This window comes from Mandrillus leucophaeus, unplaced genomic scaffold, assembly GCF_000951045.1.
Source record: "Mandrillus leucophaeus isolate KB7577 unplaced genomic scaffold, Mleu.le_1.0 Scaffold784, whole genome shotgun sequence".
Taxonomy (NCBI): Eukaryota; Metazoa; Chordata; class Mammalia; order Primates; family Cercopithecidae; genus Mandrillus; species Mandrillus leucophaeus.
This window is the reverse complement of record NW_012108519.1, coordinates 1,111,661-1,123,046: the sequence shown is the minus strand read 5'-3', so window position 1 is coordinate 1,123,046 and position 11,386 is coordinate 1,111,661. Positions and strand designations below refer to the sequence as shown.

Sequence of the window (11,386 nt, the reverse complement as noted above, 5' to 3'; positions counted from 1 at the left end):
TAGTTTTTGCTGGTTTTAATAATTGTCTTTCGTTTCTGTTGCTAAGTTATCACCAATTCTTTTCCTCAATTCTCTAATAGAATTGTAAAATTTCTCTTAAAATGTTTAAAACATCAGCTAATTTGTCAGTTCAATTTCTTCTGCTTGCAGACAGACTTCTGAAGCACTCAGGTGACTGCTGCAGTCTGGAATGAGGGCTTTCTAGGACCACAGCATTGCTGTCGCCCTGGGACATCATTTAAAGCGTTTGATTTAGCTTTAAATCTCTCTTTTGCTGGATTTTCCAGTTCCTGACTCCTATGTCTGCGTTTTTCTTGTGTCATTCTGTTGCTTGTGATAGAGTTCATGTGAGTGGCTTCCCAAAAATGGGCACACGGGAGATAAATCGTTTGACATTTGCCTACCCGAAAATGCCCTTTCTTTCTCTGCACACCTGAATGATGTTTTGGCAGAAAAAGAATCCTGAATTGGAAAGAGGTTTCCCTCAGAATATTGAAATCACTTATTATTTGCTAGGTCTTAGTGTTGCTGTTGAGAAGTTCACTAACTTTTGATATAAATGTGACAGTTTTTTCCCTCTTTGGAGGCTACTGGAATGTTGATCCTTGGTGTGAATTTGATATGACTCGTTATGATTATTTTTTGCATATACTGTTCTGGGCTCTTTCTGTCTGGAATATCATATACTTTAATTCTGAGAAATATTTCTATATTATTTCCTTGATAATTTCATTCATTCTGTTTTCTCTTTCCGGAACTCATATTAGTGGGACCACTTGGATTTAACCTTTAATTTTCTTAACCTCCATTTTACCCCTATTGTCCATCTCTTTGTCTTTTTGTTTGACGTTTTGGGGAATTTACTCAACCGCTTTTTCTTTCCCATATTAAGAAAATTCTATTATCATAATTTAATTTTTGTGAGTCTTTTCTCATTGCCGTAATGCTCCCCTTTTAAAGAAAATATTTTCTTGACTTGTGAGTGCATTATTTTTTCTTATCCTAGACTCTGAACATGCTAATTATAGATTCATTTGATATTTTCTCTTCCCTGTAAACACAGGGAAGTTCTGTTTTTTCCCCCCAAGTTCTTTAGTTGTGTTTGTTTACTTTAGTCTCTAGCTTTATATTAGAGGCTTTTTCAAATGCCCGACCTCCTTGGTTGTTCTTCCACTTAAAGTGAGGCATGAAGAACCTAGTTTGGAATCTTTATATGATGTGGAGCTTCACTGTGGATGATCTGACGGGGGCAGAGCAGGCTTTTGGGGTTGGAAATAGGGAGAGGGACACTGAACCTTTCACTGTCAGTAGGTTTTTCTCATGGAGTGTTCAGTTACTCTGTGGAGGAAACTTTGCGTTTTCTGCCTGGGAGGTTATGCTTCCCAGCCTGTGTTCTTGGAGTTGAGCAGAAGAATAGAGCGGGATCTCATAGTTTAACGTTGTAGAATTTCACTTAACCTCATTGTCAGCATAGCACCCCCTCCAGCTCTCTGCTCTGCTGAGCTTTGCTGCCCCCATTTATTCATAGAGGAAGTCTCTAGCTTCTGATGGGTGGGAGAGAGACTGTTGCCTGGCTCTTTGGAGCAGAAGAGAGGAATCTAGGAATCTACCTGCTCTCCAAACAGAGTTTCAACAAAAACACCTGTTTACCGCCCTAAGTTCACCTTTATTTTCAGAGGTCCTAACTGTCTCTAATTCCAGGAACTGCTGAGATTCTGTGACAAGAACTCACCTATTTTCCACTGTCTGGGTGCTTAGGTTTCAGCTCTGTTTGGTTATTTACTACTTGCCCATCTGCTTTTAGTCTTCCAGGAGTTCATTGACATCTTTTGTCTATTATTACCCATTTTCTTTATCTTTTGGGATTTGTATATTGTTTTATCCTTTTCAGGGCATCTCACTAGAAATCAGATAAGGAATATATATCTAATCTACTTTGTTTAATCAGAAGTGTTAGCAGCTTTGATTTCTACCACTTGGTCTTTGAAAACATTTTAAAATTGATAAGCACATTAAAAATTTGAATGTATAATTTATATTTTACTAGTCCAAAAGTTACTAAAGAAAACAAAAACACAACAAAAAGAAAACAATTTATTTTCCTTCTCCATCCACTCATCATCCAAATGCATGAGTTTATCTTAAACAGATAAAAGTTGACCAGACATTCAATATGAATGTTCAAAAGGGGAACAATTATTCTGGACTGTAAGTACCAAAGTCTCTGATGTAGGCAACTACAGAAATTCAATGAAAATAAAATCACATTATAGAACTAATAACATTGACTCATAATACTTCAGGCATGCATAACTCTTTTGCTTACATCTGACCTACCCGCCACTACCCACTATAAATGCCATGAAAAATAGCACTCTTCATTATGCTTTAAAACTTTATTGTCTTCACTTCCTTTGAAATTAATAGCCTGTCATTGATAGCCCTATTGCATATTTTTATTTCTTTAGGTAGTAAACAGGAACTATCCTACTATTTGAATTTTATTTCTAATCCACTTGAATACTTTTAATGTTAAGAAAAACTATTGTCTTTTGACCACATAATGGTATGAATTCAAGACTGCAAACTAACGTCAATGGAAGCACTGAATTCTCAGTAAGAAAGTAAAAGGAGTCATAATAATTAGTAGCTACAATGAAGATGATAATCAAATGTTAAAACCATTCAGATGAATTTCTGCAGTGAACTTCTGTAGGTGTCTTGACTGCAAATGTCTGTTCTTTCTGTGGTTAGTGACATCAATTAATGGAAAACAAGGTGCAGGAACATGCCGATGCATGTTTTAACAAGTAAATGCAGCGTGGCCTGTGGTAGGTCTCACTTTGCAAATATTATGTGTTCCTAAGAAGCCAAACAGAGAACAAGTTTAAACTTGAGGATAGCAAATGTGAATGAAACAAAGAGAATGTCTGGGTTTGTTTTTTCTCCCTGACAAAGGATTTTCCCACATATCTAGAAATAAATGTAGATTGCTGAAGTGATCAAGCAGCATTTCATGATCAGTTTTATTCAATACTTAAAATGTGCCTGGTAAATTCTCCATTAATCTACTTCCAGGGATTCATTTACCACTTATTTACTGATGACATTCAAATATGCCAATATTATTCTAATTTTTAAACTTCAAACACATTCTAAGGAATTTTTCTGAGTTACCTCAAACTCAACAAATCTAAAATTAAACAAATTTTCTACCCATCAAGCCCAATGTCCCTCTTAAATTCCTTAATAGTTTTATAGTCTATGTAATCACCTAAATTAAATATTTTAGTCATATTCTAATACTAAGCATAGTTCTTAGTATATTTATTTCTCAAATAAATAAATGGATGCATTTTCAGTGCTTTCTAGTCCTCTCCCTATAATCTGATGGTTTGGTAAGTTTAGTAAGTTCTATCCACTATACTTCGAAACCCCTCTCATGCCATCCCCTTCTTTCATCTGCTCTATTGCTGTTTTAGTACAGACCTTCAAGCCTCCTAACTCTTATATCTCTGTTGTCTAATACAGCTGCATCTCTGCAGCACAGATTTCATCACATTGCAGCCTGATTTAAATCTATGCAATTTCTCTCTTATCTGTAAACCAAAATTCTAATTTCTTCTCCTCACTCTCCACAATTATTGAACTCTTCATTTGTCACTTTTCTTGACTCATTAACCGAACCTTCCTCCAAAGCCATACTTTTACATTTTTGATCCTACTGTGTAATCTCATGACACCATGACTTTGATCATATTATTTCCTATGCTGGAATAGTTTTTTCTTTTACTCTATAGCCTGCTTATCCTTTAGTTTCTAATTCAAACATTTTCCAGGCCTCTAAGCAGAATTTTTTTTTTAACTCCTCAAAGCTTTTATGATACTTTTTCTTGATACTTCTCCTCTAGCTCTCAACACAGTCTAAGCTTTATTTTAATAATCTGTTCATGCACCTGTCTCTTGAAGTCCTAAAAAGGGCTGACCTCCAGCACTTAGTTCCTGTCCCACAGTAAATGCTATAGGAGTTTTCAAAATAGGCATTGAATTAAAGCCATGTATACATTATTTTTGAGAATGACATCTCTTTAAGGAGTAAGAGAAAGAAAATAAAATGAATGAGTGAGTCTTTAGTTTGAGAAGATTCATATGATCCAATCCATGAAGTGATAGGAACTCATGTTGCAAAAAAGGTCCCCTTTTCAGTGAACAGAAGTTAACTGAAAAAATAAGACACATAATAGCGAAGGAGCCCCTCTCCACTCCGCAGCCACCAGTCACTCAATACTGCTTCTTTCCTTTTCCTTCAGAGGCTTTGACAGTCTTTTTTTTTTTTTTTTTTTTTATTATTATACTTTAAGTTCTAGGGTACATGTGCATAACGTGCAGGTTTGTTACATATGTATACTTGTGCCATGTTGGTGTGCTGCACCCATCAACTCGTCACTTACATCAGGTATAACTCCCAATGCAATCCCTCCCCCCTCCCCCTCCCCATGATAGGCCGCGGTGTGTGATGTTCCCCTTCCCGAGTCCCAGTGATCTCATTGTTCAGTTCCCACCTATGAGTGAGAACATGTGGTGTTTGGTTTTCTGTTCTTGTGATAGTTTGCTAAGAATGATGGTTTCCAGCTGCATCCATGTCTTTACTGCAGTGGCAGTCATTCTTCATTATTTTTTCTCTGGGCTTGTTTTTCCCATCTTGTCTTCCAGGTGCTCTGAGTGTAGCTCTTAGAACTCCAGGGCTTAAGATGAGATAATGTGTTGCCTGTGGGAGGGAAGCACTCCGGCTTCCCTTTGAAAAGCTTTCATTTTGTTCCAGTACCCCTGAGGGAACATGAGCCTCTCTGGAATGTACTCACTGCCCTCTCCCTTTGGCGTGGGTGTGTGTTCTCCCTTCCTTGAGCAGTGGGATTGGAGAGAGGGAGGCAGACTGTTCTGGTTTCCTCCAAATACCCCCAAGTGCTGTATTGCATAGCCCCATATATGATGTGCTGGCAGGCAGACAGGCAGCAGTGGGGAGAGCTTGTTGTATCTGAATTTTAATTACACATGGTAAAGACTTCTTGCTAGTTTAGAGAAAGCTACTCTTCAGGTTTGCTTTCTTTCAGTTAAGGGGCATTTTATCCAATTAGAGGGAAATTATTAGAGGCCAAGTTCTTATCTCAGTCTCTGCAGATTTACCATAAAAGAAGATGCTAATTATACTTACCTAACCAATGGTAATAGGCTCTGCTCCAGTAGAGGAATCTTTTTAAACTCTTGGTTATAAAAATACTATACATGTCAAGACCCCATGTGCAACCATATCCAGCTTCAACATTTATTAATTTTTACAGCACATTTTATACCTCTACCAACCTCTATGCTCCTAGATTATTTAGAAGCAAATCAGACATCACATTATTTTATTCATAAATATTTTTAAGTTTACAGGAATCCTGCCAGCAATATTGTTCTAACAGTTTACCTTTGATTAATAAACTTCTTATCCCACCTGGAATCCATATTTTGTTGCCTGAAAACTTGAAAAGTATTTGGGACTTCCACAGTATATTGATTTAGTAAAACTCACATAGAGAGTTGGATCGTGTGAGTTAGCTCTACCCCAGTGATTAATGTATTCTGTACACAGTAGCACACACGGTACAGTAACGCCCCTTCTTTGGTCACCTAGTAACTTTTCACTAGTCAACACCAAACTGAATAAACCACTATGTTGTGAGAAGGTGCTTGGCTAGCTGACTTGGATCATCTCCTAGAGTTTAGGAGACATAACCTTTATCACCAAGTTTGAATTTGCAAAACCTTTAGGCTTTGCTGGCAGGAGAGAAAATACCACTTTTGGACCATAAAATGGATACGGAATACATGGGCTCAGGTAAACTGGGCCAAATATTGAAGCAGATTTGGAGACAAAACCAGATGCTAAAGCAGGCACTCCTGGGTGATGACCTTTGTGAGGGGGCTGGTGGGGCCACTTGGATGGCCACTGTGGTCTTTCTGGGTCAGGAGCTCAGCAGGGCCCTTCACCAGCTGCTGGAGCACACCGCAGGCACCCTGCATTCCACCTGCCAGCAGCTGCATGTGCTGCTTGACAAGGAGAATCAATGTGTCTGGAGAAAAGGCAAGTATTTTTTTATAACTTATTCTTTCTCTAAGAAATATTGATTAGGGCAAGATCTGAGAGGGACTATGAGCATACCAACAAGGCTAAGACGGAGTTTCTGTCCGCAAGAGACTAACAATTTCATACGGGAAATAAGTCGAGACAAATGAACAATAATGCCAGGGACATTGGGGCCAGTCCCATTAGAAACACTTGAATGAAGTGCTTTTGGACTTCAGAAGCATTTTAAATCCCATCTGTAGGGTGGAGAATTGAGAAGTTTGCTAGAAAAATGTAGTATTTAAGCTGAAGCTTAAAGAGTGAATTGGACTTATGCAGCAGGAAATAGAGAGTTGGTATTTTTTGTAGGATCCAAGACTTAAGAGACAGGAAAATACAGGCCTAGTTTGAGGCAGAGCTAGTAGTTTTTTTTTTTTTTTTTTAATCAGAATATAATATTCTATTTCTAGGGTCATTTGAGCTTAGACTTATTAACTGCAAAATTCCTGGGAAAACTGGAGTGGGTTGGGATAGGGAATTGGATCCCTATACACTGAGGCTGGAGAGGGGTTCTTGGGAATAGGTCAGTTATGGATGTGGAAAAGTACAGCAGAGCAGGAAGAATGTGGAATCTGATTAATACAATCCTAGATAACAACAGTTACTCCAGATAAGCATCTAGGTGGCATCATGAAATTCAACTCTAAATAATACAGTATCAAGATAAGTGGGCAGGTTCCATCTATGATGAAATCCAGGGTAGATGATATTAAGAAATTCAGTCTAAAGGGCAAATAGTGGGCATCAGGGAAATCTTTCCAAAGGTAGCATGACTGAGACGCCATCAGCTGCAGCCCAAAATCAGACCTTTAATCTCTGGAGGGAATGGAACATGGTCCTTGGCAACATAACAAGACAAATATATATTCAGAAAAAAACAAGGACTTGGCGAAGGGATGATGTGGTGATGGTTTTAAAAACACTAAGTTATGGGGCCTTAAATTACATATTCTTTAGTTTAGAACTGAATTCTAAAGACTAGAGAGGCACTAAGCCTGCAAGAAGTCATCAGGTGACCTCAGTAGTGAGGAGAAGCAGGATGAACAAATAGGAGCGTGGGAAGAATGATGATGGAGTGAGAGATTATATCAGATTTGACCATACTGAGAGTTTACTCCAGAATGAAGAAGGTTGACCTGAGTTAACAGGCTTTGAAAAGTCACTTCACGTTCCAATCAGAGAATTGGTATGGTCAGAGCTATTCTCTAAAGGACTAATTTGAAAATTTCCAGTGATCACAAATTCATCAGGAGGAATAATATGAACCTAATCCAATTCTTATAGTAGTAACTGGGCTCCAAAACGTAGCATCTACATTGGCAGAAATAATGGAGTTATGGTGTTTCTGCCAACCAAGCCACATCTGAAGTGTTCACCTAATTTTCAGCCCAGCATTTTAAATGGATCATTGGTAAACTATTGTACATCCAGTGGTAAAAGAACAGTTCTCAAAATCATAGCAAATGAAAAACAATTGAGGGAGATGTTGACTTCAGTTCTTATTGGGGGAGCGAGAAGTTATGACATTTGTCTTTAAATATTCAAAGTATCTTTATAAGCAAGAGGGATTAGATTTACTCTTTGCTACCATGTTAAAAGTGGTTTGTTTTCAATCCTACAATTGTTAAAAGAGTGACAGTTGTACAATTACTTCTCCTTCATGAGATTGGCTTAAATGCCCAGTAAAGGTCTTTGTAGGTTTCTAAAATTATCTTGCCATGTTTCATTAGATGGCAATGCAGAAACATGATTTGGTTTAGTTTTGTATTTATTCTTTGTGTGTCTATGTATGTGTGTGTAGAAATCGTTACTTTCATAGACTGCCTCATAAAAATAACTGAACATTTGGGGAGCACTGCTGCACTTCTAAAGAAAGAAGAAAAGGAGATGTGTAATTTATGCGGCATGCATGATGAATGTACTCCACAGCAGACAATGTCCTCCATTCAAGATACCAAAGCAGCAGACATTGCTGCAAGAGGGGAACGAAATGTCATAGAAACAGTTACTGTTTCTCCCACAAATGGAGAGGACAGTCATTACACAAACCAGGTCCAGTTAGAAAAAAATAAAACACATATGAGTTCAGCATTAGTGGAAAAAGAAAACAATACATCACTAAAAGGATGTGTACTGGGGCAAGAAGAGTCACAGAACAAAATGTTCCCAGATAATGCAGAAAATGAAGATGATAAACAAATGGAACACATGACTGTTGAGAACATAAACGGCAACAGGAAAGAGATTCATGGCATAATCCAGACAACAGAGAGAGAAATTCAAGAAACCTCAGAAAGCCCAAGAGAAGAGATGACCACGTCCTCAATAATATGTGATATCTCCAAGAAATATATAAATAGTACTCTTCCCAATGATTCAGAGAATATAAAGCACAAGAATAACATAATGGAAAAGGAGTAAGTAAATGCAATGTGGGAAGTGCTTAAGTATGCCTACTTATATGTGTGTTTCTATAGTCAGTACATATCTTAGTTCATTCAGGCTGCTAAAACAAAACATCAGAAAGTGGGTAGCTTTTAAACAACAGATATTTATCTCCCACAGTTCTGGAGGCTTGGAAATTCAAGATCAAGGTGCTGGCAGATTTGGTGTCTGGGAGGTGCCTTCTTACTGTGTCCTCACATGGTGGAAAAAGTGAATGAGCTCCCTTGGGCCTATTCTATAAAGGCATTAATCTCATTCATGAGGACTCCACCCTCATGACCTAATCATTTCCCAAAAGGACCCACCTCCTAATACCATCACCTTGGGGGCCAGGATTTCAATGCATGAAATTTGAGGAGACACAAACATTTAGACTATACCAACATGCATAGTATTTATACATGAATAAAATTTCCATTTCATATCTCCCAAAGATATTGTAAATCAGTAATTCAGCTTAAATTACTCCTATGAAAATTTATATGGCCACTATTATTAATATTGTTATATTTCTCAAAGCTATATTTCTTACAGCTTTAAGAAACACATTACTTTTTTTAAAGAGGAGGGAATTGAGTAGACAGGAAAGTAGTTAAAATGATCAATTGTCCAGATCATGAACACTTTGCAAATTACTACTATTTCAATTATAGTAACAAAAACTAGAAGACTGTAGGGAGTTAGAAGATTTGGAGAGAATGTTTTATCCTTGGATTCACTTTATTTATATTCTCAAGAAAATCATTATGAGTTTTAAGCCTGTGTCTGTAGAACTCTTGGGATTTCATGGATGAACTTTGGGAGGTACTTAAAATTGAATGTGTATGTTCAGACCTATTTCATTTCCCTGGATATGGTCTAGAACTATCATCAGATTCTCTAGGAGACCACGACTTCAAAAAAGTGAGAAAGATCCATCTATTTTGTAAATTTTATCTCCTATGCAAAGAGGTAATAAGGCCCTATTTGTTCATATAAAATAAGATATTCACACCCATATTTTCACAGACAAACATAACACGCTTAGAAGTGAAAAAAAATTATTTTGTTTTGGGAATCAGACAAACTTAAATTTCACTTTCTGTTTTATTATATACTAATTCTATGACCCTGGGCAACTTGCTTCATTTCTTAGCCTCATTTTCTTATTTGTAGAAACAATATATACATCCTGGGATTATTTGGTAAGGTCAAATGAGAAAATCACTTAAACGACCTAACACCAGGCCACTTTTTCAGATATTCACACCAGGTAAATGTTAGTCTATTCGTTTATTTTAGCTCCAAAAACTCCCACTTTCTTCACCTGCCACTTACCACTATTGTTCCATTACCTCCATCTCTGCTGTGATGTGCTGATGCCCTTTCAGGTGTATGATACCATTTTGAAGACTACGATCTTAGGCAAGTCATTTTGCTCACCTTGACCCTAGTTATCTTGCTATAAAATGAAGAGGTGGTTCTAATTTGGCTGTAATGTTTCTACAGGTCAGAGAGTCTGATGAATTTTATGTTTGAGAGTATTCAGTGCATGATAGACCTACATGATTTGTAAGAACTACCGCTCTGACAAAACAACTGCTAAAGTAGTCTATATGTGGTTACCTGTTTCACTTGAGAAAAACATTGAAGCTTCATATTCTCACATTCAGAAATGACTCAAAGCATCGGTTAATGAGTCATTGCCTGAACTACTCCCTCTAACACCTCCTTTAGGTGTTTCCTGGTTAGTGACTTCCTCTTTGCAGCACCCAAACCAATTGTGCTTCGCTTGTGTATTTGAGAAGTTGAGTACTCATTGCAATCCCTTGGCCTAGGAAACTATCATGCCACATAAAAGATGTGTGTGATAAACCCAGATAGCTTTCTGAAAGAAACCTATCTCTTCCTGGCTGTCCTGGTGTACACAAAAAGGGAAAATAAGGCTAGAATAAACCAGTGTGATTACAGTCATCGGTTACTTAAAGATGGGAATATGTTCACAGAAATGCATGGTTGGGTGATTTTGTCAATTATGCAAACACTGCAGAATGTGCATATACAAATCTAGATGGTACAGCCTACTGCACACTTAGTCTATATGGTATAGCATATCGCTCCCAGGCCACAGACTGTAAAGTATGTTACTATACGGAATACTATAGACATCTATAACACAATGGTAAGTATTTGCGTATTTAAACATATCTAAACATAGAAATGGTACAGCAAAAATACAGTATTATAATTTTTAGGATCACTATTATATGTGCAGTCCATTGTTAACTGATATGTCTTCATGTTCTACATACCTGTATTTTATTTTTTAAAGTTTTAATTAAAAAATTTTTCTTTTTTTAAAATTTCAATAGGTTTTAGGGGAACAGGTGGTGTTTGGTTACATGAATAAGTTCTTTAGTGGTGATTTCTGAGATTTTGGTGCACCCATCACCTCAGCACTGTATACTGTACCCAATGTGTAGTCTTTTATCCCTCACCTCCCTCCCACCCTTTCCCCAGAGTCTCCAAAGTCTATTGTATCATTTTTATGCCTTTGAATCCTCAGAGCTTAGCTCCCACTTATAAGTGAGGAAATAATAAAATGTTTGTTTTTCCATTCCTGAGTAACTTCAGTTAGAGTAATGTTCTCCGATTCCACCCAGGTTGCTGTGAATGCCATTATTTCATTCCTCTTTATGGCTGAATAGTATTCCATGGCATATATATATGTGTGTGTGCATTACATATATAATGTATTATATTATATAATTATATATAATATATATTATATTA

At 37.1% G+C, this 11,386-nt stretch overlaps 1 protein-coding gene across 2 annotated transcripts in view; it reads left to right on the top strand.

Moving 5' to 3' along the window:
• The first annotated feature begins 5,709 nt into the window (after positions 1-5,709).
• DTHD1 (death domain containing 1) overlaps positions 5,710-11,386 on the top strand; it is a 66,163-nt gene continuing 60,486 nt past the window's right edge. The window contains exon 1 of one of the 2 annotated variants that reach the window (XM_011967061.1): positions 5,710-6,127. In XM_011967061.1, the coding sequence (XP_011822451.1) occupies positions 6,111-6,127 (17 nt within the window). In that variant the 5' untranslated portion in view covers positions 5,710-6,110. Of the gene's footprint in view, positions 6,128-8,022; positions 8,587-11,386 lie in introns of those variants that run through there. The other variant, XM_011967060.1, reaches the window with a different exon arrangement.